General features: G+C 40.3%; 2 protein-coding genes across 2 annotated transcripts in view; one reads left to right on the top strand and one right to left on the bottom strand.

The window, feature by feature from the left end:
- pan3 (poly(A) specific ribonuclease subunit PAN3) overlaps window positions 1-5369 on the top strand; it is a 17739-nt gene extending 12370 nt beyond the window's left edge. The window contains exons 16-18 of the mRNA XM_035655036.1: window positions 1371-1435; window positions 1518-1656; window positions 2888-5369. Coding sequence (XP_035510929.1) covers window positions 1371-1435; window positions 1518-1656; window positions 2888-3028 — 345 coding nt within the window. The 3' untranslated portion in view covers window positions 3029-5369. The remainder of the gene's footprint in view (window positions 1-1370; window positions 1436-1517; window positions 1657-2887) is intronic.
- Window positions 4437-22420, bottom strand: part of flt1 (fms related receptor tyrosine kinase 1) — a 32853-nt gene continuing 14869 nt past the window's right edge. Inside the window, exons 11-30 of the mRNA XM_035654841.1 lie at window positions 18964-19087; window positions 18225-18333; window positions 16129-16437; window positions 13737-13883; window positions 13529-13660; window positions 12521-12627; window positions 11498-11633; window positions 10939-11043; window positions 10732-10845; window positions 10516-10604; window positions 10047-10125; window positions 9859-9956; window positions 9645-9767; window positions 8763-8874; window positions 8431-8530; window positions 8130-8235; window positions 7890-7987; window positions 7549-7618; window positions 7367-7458; window positions 4437-7023 (exon numbers count right to left, since the gene is read on the bottom strand). Of these exons, the coding sequence (XP_035510734.1) occupies window positions 6855-7023; window positions 7367-7458; window positions 7549-7618; window positions 7890-7987; window positions 8130-8235; window positions 8431-8530; window positions 8763-8874; window positions 9645-9767; window positions 9859-9956; window positions 10047-10125; window positions 10516-10604; window positions 10732-10845; window positions 10939-11043; window positions 11498-11633; window positions 12521-12627; window positions 13529-13660; window positions 13737-13883; window positions 16129-16437; window positions 18225-18333; window positions 18964-19087 (2419 nt within the window). The 3' untranslated portion in view covers window positions 4437-6854. The remainder of the gene's footprint in view (window positions 7024-7366; window positions 7459-7548; window positions 7619-7889; window positions 7988-8129; window positions 8236-8430; window positions 8531-8762; window positions 8875-9644; window positions 9768-9858; window positions 9957-10046; window positions 10126-10515; window positions 10605-10731; window positions 10846-10938; window positions 11044-11497; window positions 11634-12520; window positions 12628-13528; window positions 13661-13736; window positions 13884-16128; window positions 16438-18224; window positions 18334-18963; window positions 19088-22420) is intronic.

Here is a 22420-nt window from a genome sequence, read left to right as displayed (position 1 = left end):
ACAACAAATGAAAAAAAATAGACATAATAGGAAGACACTGAAAGGGAAAGTTTTTTTACTTTAGTATACTTAAATACCCTTTTCCATTGTGATGTTTAGATTGAAGAACTTGTAGTCCAGTGTGTAGGATGTAGTGGCATCTAGTGGGGAAGTTGCAGATTGCAACCAACTGAGTCTCCCTCCCTTTTTCACAGGAGAACCTACCTAGAGCCAGTGTTTGTCTATTCTGGGTTACTGCAGAAACGTGGTTCGACATGGCGGACTCTGTAGAAGCTCCTTGATTGTTTGAACTTTTCTAATGCAGGATGAGTTCAAGTTTATGTCTTAATAAACTTAAAAACTAACAATTTAATTTAGTGTTCTTAACATAAATGAATAAAATGTTGAGATATAGCCCTACTGTATATATTTTTAAAGTTTTCTTACAGCCCTGGAAATCAAGAAGTCCTCACACCCCCCAATGAAGCTTTGGTTGATAGCATATATACAAATATGGATGATGATGATGATGATGATGATGTTTCATTTACATCATTCACTTGAAAGTTGACCTTTTTCGTTTGCTGCAAGAGGTCTTTAAATTCTGATTAAAGAATTTGATTATAAATGATACCTATAATTATATTTTTAGGCTATGCTGTAATATGCACATTTTCTCTAAAATACCATACTGTAAATCCTGAAATAGTGGCTGAGGATAGTGGGACCAGGTCTTTATTTTGAAGCAGGTTATACGACTGACAGATCTTTCTAATTCAAGCTGTTTATCTTTTAGTATGAAGCTTTGTCAACACTGCTGAACTGATCAGAAAACCAGACACCCTGTAGCCTGCATAATAAACACAGACCAGACATGTCCTACTTCTCTGCTGGTGTAGGCCTGTTAGGTTATGTTTAAACTGCTGTATTGTGGGTTGTGTTTTAGCAAGATACTAATCACCCACAATAGTGGAAAAAGATAGCTGTAAACAGAGCGTTGGACCCGGCTCCCGGTCTTTTACCGCCTCCAGCAGCAGCAGAATATTTTCCTCACTTAGTGCCAAATTAAAAGTTTGTTAGTTTAAGTTTGTACCATCTTAAGTCTGTTAAGAAAATGATTACTTTAAAGTCTGGTTTTTAAGTTTTATTTCTGTGATGCAACTTTCCACGAGTATCCTTTTTGTGCAGTTGCTCAAAAAACCTTCTTAAGGGATGCTGACTGTCCATTTTTCTGAATATGTTTGGAACTGCTGGCGCGCCCTGGTAGATGAGTGGTTACAGAAACCGCAACATCCATGGTTCGATACCGAGTACAATGAAGGCAAAAATAATATTTAAAAATGTTTGTGGCTGGTGAAAATGAATAAATACAAATCATCGTTTATTTTCAGGAGGTGCAGAATGGCCGTCTCTTCCGCCTGTTGGCCAAACTGGGCACCATCAACGAACGGCCAGAGTAAGTAGCAGTTTAAAGATCCACCAATATAAGTGACTTGTGGTTCTGTTACTAGTCTGTGACCTTGTGTTGTGTGGATCAGGTTTCAGAAGGACCCGACGTGGTCGGAGACGGGCGACCGCTACCTGTTGAAGCTTTTCCGGGATCACCTGTTTCACCAGGTGACAGAAGCTGGGACGCCCTGGATCGACCTCAGCCACATTGTCTCCTGCCTCAACAAAGTCAGTGAACTTTCTTCTCTCTCTTTTTCTTTAAATTACACTAATAATAGCCACAGCCATACATTTGAAAAAGTTGTCCATAATAATGAAGTCATTAGTCATAGTGGCCTATTTTTGTAACATCTGTTCATGCTTCCTATGCACTGACTAAAAACACTTGCATGCATTTGCCATCTGTTTGCAGAAAAGAGAGATTGAAAGCAGGTCTATTATTGGCCTACTTCCACCAGTGACATTTGGTATTTGGTTACCAGCTGGTTATGGGCAGGAGCAGCGGATATGCTAATATCTCAGCACTTTCAAGCTAGTTTGTTTGCCCTAAGAAAAAAAACAAACATATTATCCAACTTAACTTTGTTATAGATTTATCACGTAATTCTTTATTTTCTCATTTCTATTGTTCTTCTTTTCTCACAAAGTGTGATGCTGGTTAAAGCTGTGCCATTTTGCATTTCACAAGTCTGCACACACAACCTTTCACTTACCAGTTAAATGCGCTACATATGTTAATCTGTAGTTCTGCATGAAATCTTTCTGGCCACCTACGTACTTGCTTAAAATTAGTGCTTCAGCTAACTAATTACTTTTTTTTAATATCATTTTAAGCTGCTGATTATTTTCTTGATTAATCATTTGGTGGCAAGATGTCGGAAATTAAAATTTGTCACAGGCACAATGTGCTGAAGCCCAAGGTGATGTTACACAGAGCTCCAAGTCTTATCTGCTTAGTTCCTTTCGTCTCAGATGGATGACGTGACATTTACTTAGTGTCGTGGAAAGCTGAGGAATTCAGATTTCTGCATTCGAATGCAGGTCAAGTTTTCTACCCAAATTCCATGTGGTACCAATCCGACTTGAAACAAGACTGAGAATCTACAACGATGTTAGTGGCTCTGTCAGGATGTACACCAGCATGCTAACATATTCACAATAACAATAATATTATGTCTAGAGGAGAATGGGATTACAAGTTTTTGGTCACATAAGATAAAGAAAATTTAATCCTCACATGTGAGAAGCTTTGGAGGTTTACGACTGTTTTTGCTTAGAAAATGACTTCCATTGGTTATAAAGAGGATTGTAACGATTGACCAATCTGTTAATCAACAAATTATTGAAACTCTACTTAAAATCCTTAAAATATTCCAAGGATTTTTCTTTCAGAATCAAGCAGCCATATGTTTGCAGATGTTTGTCTGTATTTTTACTGTATCTTCTTGTGTTGACACAGCTGGACGCGGGCGTTCCTGAGAAGATCAGCCTGGTGTCTCGGGATGAAAAAAGCGTCCTGGTTGTGACCTACTCGGACCTGAAGCGCTGCTTCGACAGTACCTTCCAGGAGCTGCAGGCCGCAGCCTCCGGCTCTCTGTAGCGCCCTCTTCGGGCCCGGGGTGGGACTTCCCGGATCTGGAGCACACTATTGCACTACAGGGGAGGACCAGGCTCATGGAGATGACATCAGCATGGCGAAGGCAGCGGGGCAGGGCTTCGTGAACCTCAGTCACATACACTGACCCTGTCACACCAGGAAGGCTTTTTTCTAAAGTGTATTTTTTTTAGTTTTCCTAAACCCCGCAGCTGAAAATCATAAAACAAAAGGAAAAAAAACGCAAAAGAAAAAGGACAAATACGGAAGCTGTGATGAACGAGTATGATGACCTTTTTTTAGATTTGGGGAACAAAAACGAAAAACAAACCATGAGGTTTTGAACTTTTTTCCTGCTTTTATTGTTTATTTCTACAATTGGGGTTTATTTTTCAGAGGAGGATGCACTAAGATTTTAATTTTTTTGTTAATTTTTGTTATTTTTATTAAAATGTGTGAGTGGCCTACAGGGTGTACAGAGAGAGCTAAAGTCACACACGGACATAAATACCAGAGCAGACTTAAGAATGAAAACAAACAAAAAAAGAAATCCAGCTTTTCTATCGACTGTCTCTCTTCCAGTTGGAGACCACACCCCTTCATTGTGACGCTCTAGGAGTTGGGACACACCACTCGAGGCTTTTATTGGGGCGGGATGGCACCAGTTTCATGAAATGGGCCAGCCCACCTTTGCCTTGGTTGTTGGTTCCCCCTCAGAAAGGACAAACCACTTGGGTGGGTGGGAAGGGTTCTTAAAAACTGGAAAATATCTATGGATTTCTGACATTTTAGTTCAGGAGATTGTGGAACATCAGGCTCATATGTGTGGGTGGGTGGGCTAACGTGGACTGGGATTTTGGGGGTTAAACGTGGTTTTTGTTGGCACTGAGGAAGGGGTGTCTTCTCCTGATGCCGTCTACCAAGTGTTTGTTACGTATGCAGCAACCACCTTTGGTTAATGGACACTATCGTGACATGAACTGCTCAAGGATGGGTCATTTTGGTTTGGCTGTCTAGCACTTGGGTGTTGCCCTTGGGTGGGGCTTCTAGTGAGGTGGAGCCACAGCTGCCTCTTTGTGGAATGTCCTTATTTTGTCCCCCTCCCTCCCCACAACGTCCCCTTTCTGTCTCTCTTACTCTCCCCTCCTCTTCCTGCTTTTATCCCAAACTTCGCTCCCTCCTCAGGGGGTCTTGGCCCCTCAACATTTGAGAAAAAGTGATGCTTTTTGTGATTTTTCTAGCTGGTTTTTCTCTTTGCTCAGATTTTGTGCAGGAATGCATGGTGGGAAATGGGAGGGCAATTCATTTTTTGCCTCAATTCAACTTTATTAATCTGTGGACCAATTCCAGCAGGGGTTTAGGGAAAGGGAAAGGGGAAGGGGTGAAAGCGTGAATAGGAACAGGGCACCAACAGTTTGTTTTGTTTTTTATTTGACTTTTAAAGATCATGATATACAATGTGCTGGAGACAAAGCAGTGACGCTGGCTGTTGCACTCACTCGAATGGCTTGGATTTCTCTCAGGATGACAAACAGCTGGAGGGGCCCAATGATTGAATGTGTTTGGCTGTCATTGGCCGCCCCCTGTCCAGTCAGATAGATGAGCTACAGTGGGAGTGGGTGGGACGTCTTCAGATTGAGGTTTTAGGAAGTTGACAGCATTGTGGCGATCATGCTGTGAGGGATTTCATGTTGCCCTTAAGCACAGGTCATATCCCGTTGATGATTTAAATCTCTTGACTTAATGAATTTGGTGCAAACCTGCTTCAGCCAGATCGGTCTATAGATCAATCAAAACTCTTGTTCTTGGTTCTTTTGCCTTCATCTGGTTTTCAGTAGCTTTTTGGCGAATGTGTACAAACGTAAGACCGTAGAAAAACAAGGTCACTCGTATGAGGCAGATCAAGGTGAAAGGCATAAAACAAGAACATTGTCTTGGCTGCAGTCGGTTGTCGTGGAAGTCAATGGTCTGTACTTGTGGGCAACAAACCTGCAGGGAGCTGGCTGTGTTAGATCATGTACTACTTCCTCTGTTTTAGTGAAATGAACAGACAAAAACATATTTGGTGAATGTGGTGCTTTAGAAAATCCTCAAAACACACACAGAGACACTTCATACTCACACACGCCCCCCCCAACTCGGCCCACACGGCATCAGTGCTCATATCACGATCTCCGACATCATAACACACACTCCAGTTATTATTAGTGATGGCCATCTTCTCCTCCACATCAACACACCTACAATCACCATCTTAGTATGTTTTATGCCCCTCTTGTGTTCATTGTCTCAAATTTTGCAATATTTGTGTGTACAGCAGTATTTTAATAAAGAATACCAAAAGTGATACATGCAGGATCTGATTTTTTTTTTTTTTACATTTGGGGACATTACAATGAATTATAATGAAATTCTTCAATCATTAATTATCTTTAGAACAACTAAAAAATACAAGCACTTCTGCACTTCCTTGCTAATGTATTACACAGTGAAATGGCTGTATCATGAGGCTTAAACTGTCCTTATCCGGCCACATTTAAAACAGATAACATGTTAACAGCAGGTGTGTATAGATCTTTTAAAAAGTGGGTTAGATGCCAATACTGTTGGTTTTAGGGCTGTAAGTAATGATTGTTTTCATTAACCATTTATCTGTTGTGATTATGAATTTTGTTTTTACTGGTATTTTGACAAAAAGTTGATGTCTTCAAATGTCTTGTTTTGCCTAACTAACATATAACCAAATATAATCAATTTACTGCCACCTAAAGCAAAGAAACAGCAAATCCTCCCAATTGAGGAGCTGGAACTGGGGACCATTTGACTTTTGTCAATCGACAGACTGTTCTAATGGTTTGTGCAACAGCAATCGATGGAGGGGACACTAATGGCATATATAACACAAAACAGCAGGGATATGAGTTTGTGTCGATTCTGTTTTAAGGATAATTAATACAGAATTAAATATACACTCTTGCCAGATCATTAGGTACATCTAACTAAAACCAGCACAGTCTAATACAAACTGTCTGCAATTAATCCTGTGCATGAAGGTTATAATGTTTTTGTTGAAACCTTTTCGAGAGACGATTCAACTGTAACTGGTGATTTTGCAGGTTGTAGTTTGTATTCCACTAAGGTGTTTCTAATACCTTGTCCACCCTCAATGATACTATTGAGGTGCACCTTTCTAAAGCAATACAAATGAACATTATAACCTTTATAAAAGTTATTGCAGTGCTGTTAGACTTTGTTAGCCTTTAATTAGTTTTAGCTAGCTGTACCTAATAAATTGGCAACTGAGTGTACATTTATTCACAAAAGGTCAGATACAGACTTGATTAACAAGTCCAAATGATTACAGCATTCAAATAAATACAGATATATATTGATATACATACTATAATTCAGTGGCTAACTTTTTTTTCCAGCATATAGTAGCTGTGCAGGAGAAACAATTATTTCATACAGCAGTGTTCCTCTTCACAAAGCTCAGCACATGAGGTACCAATACAATAAGCTCTAATAGTTGTAGGTCAGTAAATACATTCTCCATAACTGCGTGTGGTAAGTACTATGAGGTAATACCTAGCTGCTCTTGGAAGGCGTTATGTGTGGTGAATGAAGATGAACAGTGAGGAGGCTTTGTTGTACGACAGCATATGGTTTTAAAGGAAAAAACATCAAGAGAGAGCGGAGGAAGAGGAGAGAAGACTACATGGAGATATAATGAGGTAGAGGATGCAAACAGCAGAGATTAAAAAGCAGTATGAGTTCCAACTCACTAAAAATCATATACCCTGTGAAAGTTGTCAAAGAGTTAGAGAAGATGCTACAGTGAGGGGTAAAGAAAAGCAGAGTTGTAGTCTGGAGGAGGGGAGCCGTCTTCGTCAGACTCCCAATCACATGGCAAGATAGATGGCTGGTCGTCATGGAGACCTGTGATGTCATTGCACAGGAAAGGCACCTGGTTGTCCCGGCACTTAGTGAAGGAGAAGAACCTAAACACCAAAAAAACATACAAATTAACTTCTTTATTATGCATTAAGTGAACATGATGCATTAATTAGTGGATTTACTGATTAATAAATGTTTTATTTTATGTTTTATGTTATTTAAAACATCTTTTTACAAAATGTCTGTATGACTTATTTAGTATTTTGCCTCATAGAACCAACAAGCCACTTCTCTTCTTTGGAGACATATCACAAGCAGTAGAGATTGTAATCTATGTATTTAACTGAAAACATTATAATGTGTGCAACATCACTGTGCGTCATGATGAGATGTCTGGGCTGTTAAGAGGCGAGTCAGAGGTTTAGAGGGAACAGATTAGATCACCACCTGCTGAGTTTCCGGTTCTTGGTGCCGTTATTCCACGTCAGATGCTTCAGCTCCTCAGATGGTAGGACCATGCCACTGTCGCTCTGCTCATCCTGAAGCAAACGTGCAGTTAATGTCATGTACCTTTAAAAGTAAAGATGCGTGTGTGTGCATGCAAGCAGAAGTGAAGGGGTTTTCCTTACGTCAGGGCTGTTTGGTTCCTCGCAAGGCAGTTCCTCAAATATCTGAAGTGTGGCCATACCCCTCATGTAACTGTATAGATTAGAGTCACAGTCAACACAAGTTGGAAATTTCTCTACTTTTTCAACCTTTCCTGTTGTTTCTGAATTTAATTTCAGTTTCTTTACACAGTCTCTCATCCCTTTCACATCTGCACTTGTCATTTTTCTCAATTCTTTTATATTCATTATACTACAGCAGTTCCTTACAGTACTTGATTACACACACATACATAACATCTTAAGTCAGGGTGCACTGGATCAGAAAACACAAGGTTTTCACTTCCTCTCTCTTGTTTCCTCACCTCAGGTTTGTGACTGCAAGGGGGTTTTCTTTAAAGGTCTCACTGCGACCAGGGTCTCCAGTCGTGAAAGATCCCAAAGGGATGTAATCCTTCCCATCCTGTTCAAGAGAAGGAAGAAACTGGGGTATTTGTAAGACTATTTGTGTCTTTGCCTTTTATGTACCTCATCCTCAGGTTGAGAAACATTAAATAATACATAAACCATAAGCCTGAAGAAGTCACATCTAAAGAAATCCTGACCTGCTGAACCCTCGCTTGCAGCAGGTCTCCGAGGGTCTCCACCAGGTTAGTGAAGGTGGGTCGATCTGAGGGACTGGCCTCCCAGCATGCCAGCATTGTGCTGTAACTGTACACACAAACATACAGTTATAGTGTTTCACTTTCAATCCAAAACACTAACAGTATCGCCACCTGGGTCACATCAGAAGACATGAAGCTTTGAACCACTCCCTTCCCCTTAAGTGAACTGTGTTTTTCTGTTTACTACATCGCCACCTCCCCTGATGATTTCAGTAACAGTGTTGAAAACAAATCCACCCACATCTCTGGTGTGCTGTATTCAGGCGCACGCATTCTTGTTCCACCCTTCAGCCTGTGGCAGAATTCTTCATCTATCTGAAGACCAGGGTACGGGGAAGCTCCTGTTAGACAAACACACACACACACACACACACACACACACTTCAGTACATCAATATGCGAACAGGATGAGAATTGAATCAACATTGTCCAAACATGGTTTTAAAAATGTAAAACCATGAGGTATTAGATCACAGTATTTGTTGCAGGGCTTCTGTATCGGATTGCATTTCTGTTATTTTGTCCACTTCTTGTTTATGCTTCGAACAAAAGCTTGGTAACACAGCTTCCTACCCAAAGAGAAGATCTCCCACAGCAGAATGCCGTAGGACCACACGTCACTCTGGGTGGTGAACACCTTGTCGAAGATGGACTCTGGAGACATCCACTTGAGAGGGAGGCGGGCCTGTCAGCCAATCAGATCACAGGAGAAGGGATTATAAAAGAGGAAACATTTAGTGTTTGGCCGGTTGAAAAGTCCTTAGGCCACAGATCCTTTTGTGATAAAATGTTTTGTGATGTTTATTGCTTAATATTTTGAGAACAAGCAACAAGTTCATGAGAGCAGAAGTTAAGAAGAAGATTCATTCAAATTAGACATGTAAATGTGATTGAATGTATCAGATTTCACTTTGTTTGATTTTATGTTCACATTATGTATAATAATAATAGATAATTGTCTGTTTCAACCACATAAATAACTACAAATTTTGTCATTTACTGAGAATTTCTTATAAAATATAATACAGTTTGTTTTGCCTGTTAAATCTTTCTAAAAGAAAGTAAAAGTTGTTTATCTTGTAAATTTACTTTACTTAGGTATAAAAATGCAAAAACTCTCATATGTTTTAATCAGAATTATTTATGACTAGCCTGACTGAGCTTATTAATTCTAAAACATGATATACTATAAAAAAAATAAATACTGTAATTAAATGCCAGAATATCTAATTTGACATATCAAGTAAAAAATGCAATTTTTCCCCTGTTGGCTTGATTCATGTTACTATCAGGTCTACTGGTTGAATGCTTTCAGTGCCAAAACACAAAGAAAAAAATGCACTGAACCCCCAAACTAAAGCTTTATTGAGATGTCATCTGTTATTTTATAAAAAAAGTAAATCTAATATTTTTCAGATGGAGGATTTTAGAACCAGATGGCTCCTGTGGACTCACATCTCCCTTGCGGACGTAGTCGGGGTCTTTGTAGATGTCTCTGGCCAGGCCGAAGTCACAGATCTTGACCACTTTATTGTCAGAAAGCAAGATGTTCCTGGCTGCCAGGTCTCGGTGAATACACTAACGTAGAAACACAGAGAGCACAAATAATGACATATATATGAAACACACATGTGTACCTGCATCCGTGCACACACACTGAGCGTCAGACCTTGCGAGAGGCCAGAAACTCCATCCCTCGCGCCACCTGGAAGCTGAAGGAGATGAGATCCTCCAGGAATAAAGGAGAGTTGGAGGCAGATTTGGGATCTAGAGGAAGACAGAGAGGGTGCACGGGGATGTAATACAGCAGTTTTATGATGCACAAACAGGTAAATGTTCACTAAGCTCCTGTCTTACCCATTTGATTCTCTTTCTCGTCTTTCTCATCAAACTCAAGACAGACACAACCTGGCCCTCCATCCTTTCCTCCGGCCAGCTGAGATAGGGTGAAATCAGTTCATTGTTAGCAAATGTTGAATGAGAAAAGGCTAATGTGTCTTCTGAAATTTTTTGAGCTATTATTAAACATGTTTTTTTCCATGAACATGACATTTGAGGCCACAGTTTTTAGTTATGTCTAAACTTGTAAAGAAATTAGAGAAGTAAACATCCTGCTTGAGAACAGATAACACATTCAGACCTCAAACAGATTGCAGAAGTTAGTTTTTGAGTGTATCATTTTGTAACTGTGTGCAGTTAGGGGGGTCATTTTGTTTTTTCTCAACTGCAAGAAGATGTGTGAACTCTGTTGGCGAGACACGGAGGTCCTGTTTTGTGTGACAAACGGCTATCGTGACACCATCTTTCATTATGCTATTATACTCACTGTGTTGTGCACAAACACCTCTCTCTTGCTCTTCAAGAACGTAGATAGATTTCCATAGCAACAGTACTCAACAATGACCATCAGTGGTCCTGCACACACAAAAAATAAACACATCTAAAAAAAAGTGTGAAGGCATTAACACAAAAAAAAATATCTACATAGCTCATAGTGTACCTAAACATGCACAAAAAAAGGCACACACACACACACACACACCTCCCGGATTGGTGCAGGCTCCCAAAAGGTTGACTACATTCAGATGATGTCCAATGTGGTTGAGGATCTTGAGTTCAGTCATCAGAGCTTTGTATTCACTGGCTGTAGCTCCCTCTAGTGGACAAAAGTCAGAAAAGAAAATGTACTAATGTTTTTGCACAATTGTGATTTTATTTTTCTCAGGATACCAGGGATCCAGTCTTGTACCTTTGAGCATCTTCACAGCCACAGTGCTGCAGCTGGTGGCGTTGTCTATACCAAACGCAGAAGCCTGCATCACCTTACCAAAGGCTCCACGGCCCAGTGGTTTCCCTGGGAAAGAGAGAGAGAGAGAGAGAGAAAGAATGTGGGTGAGACTGACAGGGAGGGAAAGGGAGGTGTGCTTTTGTGTCTAACTGAGCAACTTTATTAATTACTATTATCATCCATCCAGGACGTGAGATAAGACTTTAGACCTCAATCCCACCCTGATGATAGTGAGTGCTCATTAGTTCCAGTCAACACAGTTTACACACCCCCTGCTGGGGTTGATTAGCTCTCCACAGACAACACAGACACAAAGTCTGATTAATGGAATGAGAGTCACTCCCAATAATAATCTGATAAGACCTATGAGAAAGTCTTCGTTTCTGTTATGTGATCTTGAATACCTTCCCTCTCTCCCATCGTTAGCATAGCATTCCCATAATCCTTCACAGTTGAAGTAGATCGTGCTAAAAATACCCATTTCTTGTATCTTTTATTTTAATAAGATAAAGAAGTGTACCTAATTTGAGCCGCTCCCGGGGGAACTCCCATTGGTTGGGGTCATATTGCAGTCTCTCACACTGCTCCTCTATTGGCCCCTCTCCGGTGTCCAGAATAATTGACAGGTATTCTGGTTTGGTGTTTGAGCTGTTGGGCTTTTTTGTTGTTGTTGTATTTGTAAAATAAAAAAATAAGTTAACATTAAAACACATTCTCAGCTACAGAAAAGACAATGTACAATACTAGTGTTTGTGGTGTAGTAGTATGGTGGAGGTTGTTCTGGGACATTTCGTAATATACTAACACACACGTATTGATTTGTTGTTGTTATTTTACAACATCTGAGATCTTAAATTATGGAGCAAAAAAGTATTATATTTATGAGGAGGATATGAGTGTACTCCACTGTACACTGAACTGAAACTATATACAGTATATCCCTAATGTATCATTTTATTGTAACTGAATTGTAACTTATTCTGTTATTCTTAATACATGTCCCAGGTTATGTTAAACATGTGACACATTTAAATCTAATCTAATCTAATCCATTCAACATCCAAACGTGCGGTTGTTCTTTATAGTGTACTGATGTGTGTGTAAACATGAAAGGGACAAAGGTGGCCTGTAAGATGGGAAATAGATCTAAAAACTTGTAGTACACACTTGTCTGTACTACTGTACACTTACACTTACATACTGTAAGTATGCAGTTTGTATTGACACTGTGGCTAAAACAAACCAACATGTTCATTAAACTGCAACTGCCTAGAGAAAAGCTTGGCAACCACACATATCCACCAACAAAAACAGATTCACTTACTTTCAATAATGCAGTAAAAAAACGATGACACATGTGAAAAGGGAGACTGAGACTAAAAACCAAATTTTTTGCTGAATGGATATCATATACGTCCCACCAGTAATAGGTCGGTTGAATTATATAGTGAAGCACTTGTATACTTACAAAAGAATCCATAGAATATGTAAAGTATATTTATTTAATTAAACCAGAGAGCAACATTTATAGGATATCTCTCACCTGTTTCAGTTTGCGTATGAAGAGTGTGAGCAAAAGCCAGAATAGAGTGGCCACCACACAGGTGCAGGTGAGCGTGGGAATTTCCAGAAATGAGGCCTCTGAAGCACCTGCACATACACACAAACCACAAATACACATTGGTGCTTGATCAGTTTTAATCTTAAGAAGGCCTGCAGTGAGCTGCACAGGACTTGAATATGTTACATTTATGATCATTCATGGAAATTATAATAAATCATTTTACTTGGGTGCTTGATGCTTTGTTTTCTCCACATTTCCAAATGGGGGCACTGTGTTTTCACTGCCGCACAATCCAGAAACGATACCACCCATCCTCCTCATTAAATCCCAAGTTTATTTATTTTTATTTCTTTAATGCGAACAAGTAGAAATGTTGTCACTACAGTGCGGAGCCTCTCTGAGATGCAGGCCGGGCTCCTCCAGAGGAAATAAAAACGGGAGACAGCTTCCTTCCTGGCTGATCAGAACACAGCCACGCACACACACACACACAAACACACACACACGCAGCCACTCCTCTCTCCAGACCCGGACTAGGAAGTACATCCACCTTCTGCTAGGAAGGGTGTTCAAACTGGGGTGTGTAGCAGAACCTTCTGCCTCTTCTGCCATCACCGGACGTATGAGTGTGTGTGCGTGTGTGTGTGTGTGTGTGTGTGAATGAGGAAAACTGAACAAAAGGCTGAAAATGTCCCTCACTGGATTATCTTCAGACCTTCTTTGATCAGTGTTTACTCAGAAATTGATAAACAGACGTATCATCTTCCATTAATAGAATTAAAACACCGTTCCTCCGTGTATAAATACTACATATAAACAATGTGATATACTGTACTATATGTCTGTACATCCAGACGATACATCTATTTACAGATCTGGGAACAATAGACATTCAGACGTACCCATATAAGGAAGAGTCCTATCTTTGAGAAGAAGTAAACACTAGCCAATCAAAGGCAGAGATGCTTGGAAAATACAGATACTTACCGTTGACCCATATATAGGCAGAGCTCTCTGCAGATCCCCTCTCATTGGTGGCTTGGCACGTATACAGGCCCTGGTCCTCCCCTGTAATTCGATCAATATGGAGGGTCCCATCTTCTGGTGATATCACAATACCTGATGATGGTGGCGAAAAGTCTTAGACACGAGAATACAGCTACAGTTTGTATATTCATGTTTTTGTTTTTTTTACCTGATCCCTGAGACAGAGCACGTTCATCCTTGTACCAGGTGATGGTTGGTGTTGGGATGCCTTCAGACAGACAGCTGAGGATCACTGAGCTGCTAACGTTGACGGTGCAATCTGTCAAATTATTGAGCAGCACCGGAGGCTCCAAAACTGAAAGAAAGAAAGAAGGAGAAAAAAGTGTGCAAGTATAAGAGTGTGGCATTTTATGTAACAAAGTACATTAACTCAAGTACTGTAATTAAATATTTCTATTGTATGCCACTTTATACTTCAAATCCACTATATTTTTACTCCACTACATTTATCTCTCAGCTATAGTCACTTTCTAGATTAAGAATTAATTATAATATGATTATAATAACAGTTTATAATAAATATAAATAAATGGGCCAGAAAACCAAATTAATTAGCTAAAAGACGCTAACAGCTGCTTCAATGACATTTGCTGTTAGTGCTTCTACGTTAAGTTTGAATAGAGGACTTTTACTTTACCGTATTTCTACTTTTAGTAAAGTAAATTATTTGAAAATGTCTTCCTCCCATGCAATTTACCTAAAAAAAGATCAGTGTTTACATTTTCCCAGTGCAGTTGTAGTTATTTATAGACTCAAACAGATTTGTAATGAAATGAAACCAGGGCTATTTTTTCCCACAGTTTTCTGGACCAGTGCCACTTTTGGACAATAATTGTGCAATGTTAGTGACACAATTTTTCAGAAGAGTGGCCTCAGCTTCAACCTGTGAGTCAGCTGACATTTGGGTTCTCCTGGGCCCCCTACTCACCCTGAAATACCCGGTAACACACATTTCTAAAAAGCCACAACAATGTAGTATTTCATCATGGGGACAGTTGATGGCCTATGAGTGCACACAATAAGTTAGATGCAGATTTTTTTAGTTTCCTTCTTGTGGACTATAATTACACCACAATGGTGACACACTATAATTAGAGTCCTTGCTCCCTGAATCTCTCTAATCCCCATGTTTTAATTTTTCATCTCCATTTTTCCTTTTAGCTCCACCTCTTCTCTCTTTCTGGTCACCCTGTCTCTCTAGTAATTCCCTCGTGGAGGTCCCGAGGGAGGAAGTTGACGCGTTGGGCCCTGATTGTATAAAGAACAGCAGTAAAAGACATGAAGAAAAGTCACTTAACCAAGGCGACTGATTGTTGTTTCCCCTATCTTCCTCCATGACAACAATTGATGATTGTCCACGGGGGCTAGGGCCTGACAGTGTCTGATTGGCTGATTGTTCCTCCGGCCCTGTGTGGGGGCCTGTAAATGTGGCATTGTGGGAAGTGCCATTGTGTGCTCTTCCTCCAGACAAGAACTCATTCCCACGTGAAAGAGGTGCTGAGCTGGAGCGCAAGAGCAAAGGCAGGGTGGGGCCCCAGGAAGTCAAGGGGACCCAATTCCCAAGCAGCAAAACTCTGTGAGAGTGTGTAGGTGTTTGTTTGTTTGTATGTATGTGCAACATATGTGCACAGAAAACATGGGGAGGTCTGACGCTTTAATCTGTGTTTGAAGAGCCACAAATTCAAGGTCCTGACCACAATTTACTTGGGGCGCTGAGACAATACATATTCTTAATCTCTGGAATATGAGAGGGCCCTTGTTCTGCTCTGGGACCCCTGAGTATTGTATAGTATAGTGTTAAAATAGCAATCTATAGCGCTGCAGTATTCTACTTTAAAAATCATTTATGGGATTTGAATTCCTACTTCTAAAAATTCAGGTAAAAGAAATCAAACTACTAAAATTGGATTCATTAAATGAGGGTGCCTAAATTGAATGAAGAATTTGAACTTGAACGCCCAGACCAATCAGACTTCTGTCCTATCAGGTTACATTCTGTCAGTCATATGATCTGAGCTAAATAAGGCTGTAATTAGTGACTAGATATCACTGGACACCACCCCCTGTTTGAATCTGTAAACTTCAGGAAATAAAACTCCTATTTTTTACAAATTAAAAATGATATATATTTTCTTTTAAATAAAACCCTTAAATTTCAACATTGTAGTGTTAGATGTTAGAAATGTAATTGCTTATAAAAATTGAAATGATTATGGCCCTTCGTTGGTTCCATAGTTTAATTGTTATTTGTTGTTATTTTTTTATTTTGTTGATCTTGCCTGATGTTTTGAGATGTTTTTAATTGTGATGCACTTTGTAACTTTTGTTTGGAAAAGTGCATTATTAAAAAAATCTATATGTACTTGCTCACTTATTTCTTGTAGCAAAAAAGCTAAAAAAAAAAAAGGCAACCGGCTAAAAACACAATAAAAAACAATCTGTTAAAATCTATTAATTATTTAAAGTGTCCCCCAAAATAAACAATAATAATTATAGATGTTGAAGAGAAAGGTGATGCTCCTTAATTTACGACCACTCACTTGTGACCACCACCTGTGTGTCCAGGTGTGTCTCCTGTCCGGTGATGAGGTGGCGGGCGGAGCATCTGTAGGCTCCGGAGTCTCTGGCCGTCAGGTTGCTTAGCAACAGGACCAGAGAGATGGAGAGCTCTCCTGATGCAAGCCGCTGACCGATCAGGACAGGGCTGTGGGGATGGGCGTCCTCTGTTTCGTTCACCCGTTGCCACGACAACGCAGTGTACAGGTACTTATTGGCTACACAAGTGAGATGAAGGTCTCCACCCTCTCTCGGTTCCTCCCCCTGGCTCACACTGAAGCCTCCTGGGACGTCTGGGAGGAGGGAGGGGAGGGGAGGGGAGGAGGGGGGAACCAGAGAAGAGATGGATTGATGGGGAAGGAGAGGTGAGGGAGAGGGAACATGAACAAAATATAAACCTTTACTGATCTCCTGCTTGATGAATGAGCCCTCTCAGTTTCTCGACATGTGAACTGCAGATCCTGTCAGGTGCCTGAAACCAGGAGAGCTGATTCGACCGATCTTCCACTTTTGTAACCTTTGACGACAATGTTGAATGGCTATTGTGGGTAAAAGCAGCTAGTGGAATACAGTGAAAAGGCTTTTTATTTACTTTAGCCATTTGAAACTTCCCGTGGAAACGGCTCGAGAGTTTCCTGATGGCAGATAGTGTTTATCTTTCCCGAACACCCCAAGGCCTCCCGAAATAAAGCGGACCTGCCAGTCCAAGGAAGTGCGCTGCACGGGGAAATGGAACGATAAGAGCCCCAGGTTCCTGTTTCGCTCTTGCTCACACACTAAGAGCTCGGCACAGCCTTACGCACAGACACATACACACTCATGCACACACTCACACAAAAAATTAGACACAAAATAACCTTAACCTGTATTCCTAATAACAAATCTAACCTCACACCACGCACAAAAACTACAGTATGTATCCAAAGCACGTAGACTTCTCTGCTCTGCCAAGTATTTTTACCTACATCAATGTGTGTATTACTTCTTCAGTGACACATGCACGTTCATAAATGTGCATTTTAGAGTATGTAAAATATCTGTTCTTGTAGTACTTGTGTCTGTATAGTACTGATTGTCACTGAAAATGCTCAAATTTGTTACCATATAGCACAATTGTTTTTTTTCCAAATAGCCTTTAAGACATTTTAAAATTAGATTTCTTAAAAATATAAAACAAAGTAAACACACTTTGATTTGTGACATATTGGTGTACTGAAGCAGCTGCTGCACCATCACTCCTGGTCCAGGTCCTTTCTAAACTCCAGTTTGAGCTCTGATATCTGTTGTTCTGGAGCATAACCCTCTTTCTACAGCAGTGTGTCAGTGCACGTCTCTGACACTGCGTCTCCTCGACCTGAACACAGCAGTAACACCTCCATATACAGTCTACAGCAGCGGTGTAGTGCAGGTACCTATTTTTCAGTCTGCATCGGGTATAACCACTTCATATTGTTTTTTCCTAGGAAGCCAAAGACATGACAAACAAGTGGATTGAGTGTTGTTTGCAAAATCTGTTCTGTTAATTTCATGTTTATTTTGCCAGTACTGCCTCCAACATAGGAAAGAAGGCAGTGGGTTAAATCCTATAAATATTGTAAAATTCTAACTAAAGGCTACAAGTAAATCTCTGTGCATGAGTAAGTGTATGAGTATGTGGTGTGAAAGCAAATCACAAGATAAATGCTGTGAGTCATAAGAAACAGTTAGTTTCTAGTTTCAGTCTGACATTAAAATGTTTTGGGGTGGTTCTGACGTTCATCCTTTCTATGAGTTTCAGGTTGACAAAGATGATAAAAACTAAGATTAAAGGATAAAATATAAGTACAAAAATGTTTTTGCCAAACCAACAATGACAAAGCATGTAGTGGATCAGCTGATATCAGCCTAATCAATCAGGACTGGGAGTAAAGTTATAGACACTAGTTACAAATTACTTAGTTAGACGTTTCAGGGGAGTGAAACTTCTAACTGTAATTTCATATGTAAGCTATTTACACAAAAAATTCCCCAGAAGTGGACAAGAACAAATAACGCCCATCTGAGGAGATGATTCAACTTTTTTTTGTTTTTTTGGGATCACCTGTGACGTAGAAGTGAAGGTCTAGCTGGTCTGTGCCTGCAGAGTTGGAGGCAATGCAGCGATACACTCCGGACACAAAGGCCTCTGCCACAGTCAGGACACCCACCGTCTATGGAAGCACAAACATCCGCATGAGCAACCCGGCACTTAACACACCATGGAAAACAGGCGCACACACACACACACATTTTCATGTTAGGTTCAGGCCCGTTACCTCTGCCACTAATGGCAGGAATCGTATTTTCCATGGGCCCACTAAGCAGACAATAGGGGTCTCTGAGCCAGACCTCCTGCCTACTTCCAACCCAGTGGGCAGCTCAACATGCAAGCTGTCGATAAGTGTTAATATAGGTGTGAGTGTGTGTGTGTGTGTGTGTGTGTGTGTGTGTGTGAGAGAAGTGGCCAAAGAAGGAAAGTAAAAACAAAAAGTGATATGATCCTGTGAATGCAATATTTCTTTAGCTCTGCAAACTGTACAGTGAAGCTTCCTTTAATTGTAACATATCTAATCAGATTGGTGCATTTTTGGTCAATTTTCCTCAAAGAATCTGCTGATACATTCAATTCAAATGCTTTTCCAGGACAAACTGTAGTTAATGTACCTTTTAGCTCATTCATATCATGATGCTTTTTGTGTTTGTAACCACAATTTCAACTGCATAGGGTCACTAAGAATCCTGTTACTACCCCAAAGTAGCTCTTCTTTCAGTCACGGTGTGTATTTCAGTGCTTCACCTACCTTCTTCTTCCCCTGGAGCACTTCCTGTCTGTGCGTAACACTCAGGATGTGGTTGCTTGTGGACGTGGCGGGGACTCTTTCTGTCACAGGGCTCCATAGCAAGGAGGATGTTGGACACACACACCTTGAAGAAGGGAGAGGAAGAGGAGGAGGACGAGGAGAGGGACAGGGACTCAGCTGTGTTGACACAAGTCATTTTATGCTCTCTCCAGGTGTGTGTGTGTGTGTGTATGTGTGGGTGTTTTTCTCAGCTGTGCTCGGCAGGAGGAAGACCAGAACATCAGGGACAATGTTTGATCATCGCTGCTTGATGTTATCTTCAACCTAATTCACATAATCACCATCACCAAACAATTTTTATCAATAGCATCACGTCCTCTTACCCTACCCTGTCCTGCTGGCTGACAATAGTGGATCTTTGGAGTGCTATGTAATGCTGGATTGTTCATCTATTGAGGATGCAGAGGTGGTATTGTCATCCCGTGGATCAACTTCCTTCCATTCTTAACAAATCATCCACACATTTCCAGGACAAGAGTTCCTGTCCCTCACAAGTCTAAATCCATAGATTACACACCAGTGGGACTGTGGGAACTGGAGTGTAGTCAAGCTGCTTTGTGGTTTATTTATGCATAACTCCCTATGATGAAAAGCTCTGAAATCTTACAGGAGGTGGAGAAAAACACACAATGTTGGATCAATTAGTTTTAGAGTTGAGGGAAAAGATGTATCAGAGGAGTTGAAATGTGCAATCTATATTTCATCTGCTGCTTCATGTCTCCTAATGAAAGATTTGAATAATATTTATTTATCTGTATCAAATATGATGATAAATATAATGTAATGGACATGTTGCCAGTAACATCAACAGTAAGGAACAAGTAATGTTTGCTTATAAATAAAAGTTAATCTTAAATGTGTTGAGTGCAAGCACTATTAGTTGCATGAAAAGGAATTCGTTTTTGTTATGATATATTGTATAAAATAAAGGAACCAAAACAGTTATATTTTTAGTATATTTTACTGTTTTAAACCATTTAAGAAATATTTTATATGTTTTACTTTGTATAATAACTTTGGTTAATTCATTGTTGTTTCAAGTTGAAATTAGGCCTTGCTGCAGCCAATGATACGTTTTTTATTATTATTTATTAATATATTCATTCTTTTTTCAATTAATTGGTTTATATAGTTAATAAAATAGAGGAAAATGAAGTTGATATACTATAACGCTAGCTAACTGTTATAAACTTGATTGTCTCAGCTCCAGCTAGTTAAACTACTTTGGGAAAGGAGGAATAGGAACAGTTTCTTTGGGAAACACACTTAGTCGGTTTCTTGTCCAAATTTAGATGAGAAGATTGTGTGTCTGTACTGACTTACTAAAGCTAAATAAATATATATACTAGCTAAATATGTAGCCAGCCATTGCTAGCTTAGCCGGTTGCCTAGCAACCTCTCAGTCAGGGAACAAGCACTGAGTCCAGACAAGAAGTAATCCCTCCCATACAGCCACAACTTGTTATGTTTACATAATTTGTAGATACTTCAGTTAAATTAAAACAAGGAGGTATAAAATGTTAAGCTGTGAGCTTTAGAGATGCTGATAGGCAGCATATATTTATACCTTTGGACAGAGCCAGGCAGGGTAGCTGTTTAAAGTAAGATAAGAGTCTCCAACCTGTAGCTTCATATCTAATTGACAAATATGAGCAGTAGTAATAAAATATTATTTTATGAATACCTGAGAGAGACTTAAGTAAAAATGCATGTTGGATTAAACTTAAGTCATTGTCATAAAGAAGTCACATCCAGTTGGTTTGGTGATTATGAGGATTATGTAAATTATTTTGTTCTTACTTGCTTACATCTGATTGTATTAATGGAATAGCCATTTAATTATTGACATTAGCTGCCATCCTCGTTGTAAACTATCATTTCCACTCTGTTCAACGATCCTGTTTATGGATGTGTCAGTGCCCCTCTCTACTCCCTGTCTCTGTCTGTATCCTTGTCGTCATCCTTTTTTTGTCTGTCCTGAGCTCCTCCCTGAGATTGGTTCCTCTGCTGCCTGATTGCTCTTCCTCTTGGCATCTAGTGCACGACTGCACAAGTGACCCACCCTGTGCATGACACCACAGCCCTCACACACACACACACACACACACACACACACACACACACACCACACACACAACACACACACACACACAGACACCACACACACACCACACACACACAAACACACACACACCAGATTAACACCAGCCAAACACTCCACAGCTTCCAGGAAACGCTTTCTTTCTCAAAATTGCACTTTACACACACAAATATGATTAGTGAAGATGGGTGTGTTGGACACCAAACGTGGTTAGAACAAAGCCAGAAAATTTGAACACGAACATACATTGCACACGTCATGGTACACCCAGAGCACCATTCAGCACAGTGTGTGGCCTGCGCAACAGGGGGTGAGCAGGCAGCTGCCTGGAAATATGAAGTGAACCCTGTTCAGGTGTGTATCAGTGCGTCCTCTCCCTGCCCCTTTTTTCTTCCCTGTCCCTGCTTAAAATAAGCACCTTTTAGCCGCTGTCCCTGTCAGTTCGCTGTCCTCAACGCCCAAAAATAAGCCACAAAGCCATATAAAGCCAAAGTACACCAAAATAATAAGCAAAGTTTAATGGGGGCAAAAAAAACAAAAAAGAAAACACGCAACACTGATAATAAGCACTTCAATAAACATCTTAAGCAGATTCATACCCCAAAAGTTGGGGCCAAATATTGTCATTCGTCATATGGTAAGTTAGCTTGTTATAAATGTATTAAATATTAGATTGCATAAATATAATTAGCTCATGAGAGCATCCCTGTATACCAAGCGAATGAATCACCATTGGGAGACACCCGTAGAATGAGACAGCACCACCCACACACAGCCACAACCACACACCAGCACCACAGCAAGGTTCCTACCCACAAGTACGAAGCACATTCTCCGACACCCGTTGGCTGTACACACACACCCCCACCACACACCAGGAAATGGAAACTTATGGCCAGCTCCCCATTCTCCCCCCCTAACAAATGGCTTGTAGTCATACATACGTTTAGATTTTAATTAACTTTCAATACAAAGAGCAACAGGGGGGCTGTTATAACCTAAACATATTTGAAGCAAGCCCAAGACATTTTGACATGGGATCGACATAAAATATGAGCAGAGGCAGTCATAGTCCTCTGGTCCTGTGGCGACTTCCCCTACCATGGTAGGTGTCTGGCTGACCAATCAGTCCTTTTCAATAGAGAAGCTTTAGGCATCCCATAGTGTAACAACACAAACTTGTCCTCTCCTCCTGTTTCGCCCGTCAACAAGGTGAAGCAGCATTTTTTTACGCTTCCCTCCAGTGGCCCTTAAAAATCGAACAGAAACCTCAACAGCTTTTGTGGAATGTCAGAA

Source organism: Morone saxatilis, unplaced genomic scaffold, assembly GCF_004916995.1.
Source record: "Morone saxatilis isolate NCDOM2014 unplaced genomic scaffold, NCSU_SB_2.0 Contig0, whole genome shotgun sequence".
Lineage (NCBI taxonomy): Eukaryota > Metazoa > Chordata > Actinopteri > Moronidae > Morone > Morone saxatilis.
Note: the sequence above shows the minus strand (reverse complement) of the source record. Positions and strands in the feature narration are given on the sequence as shown.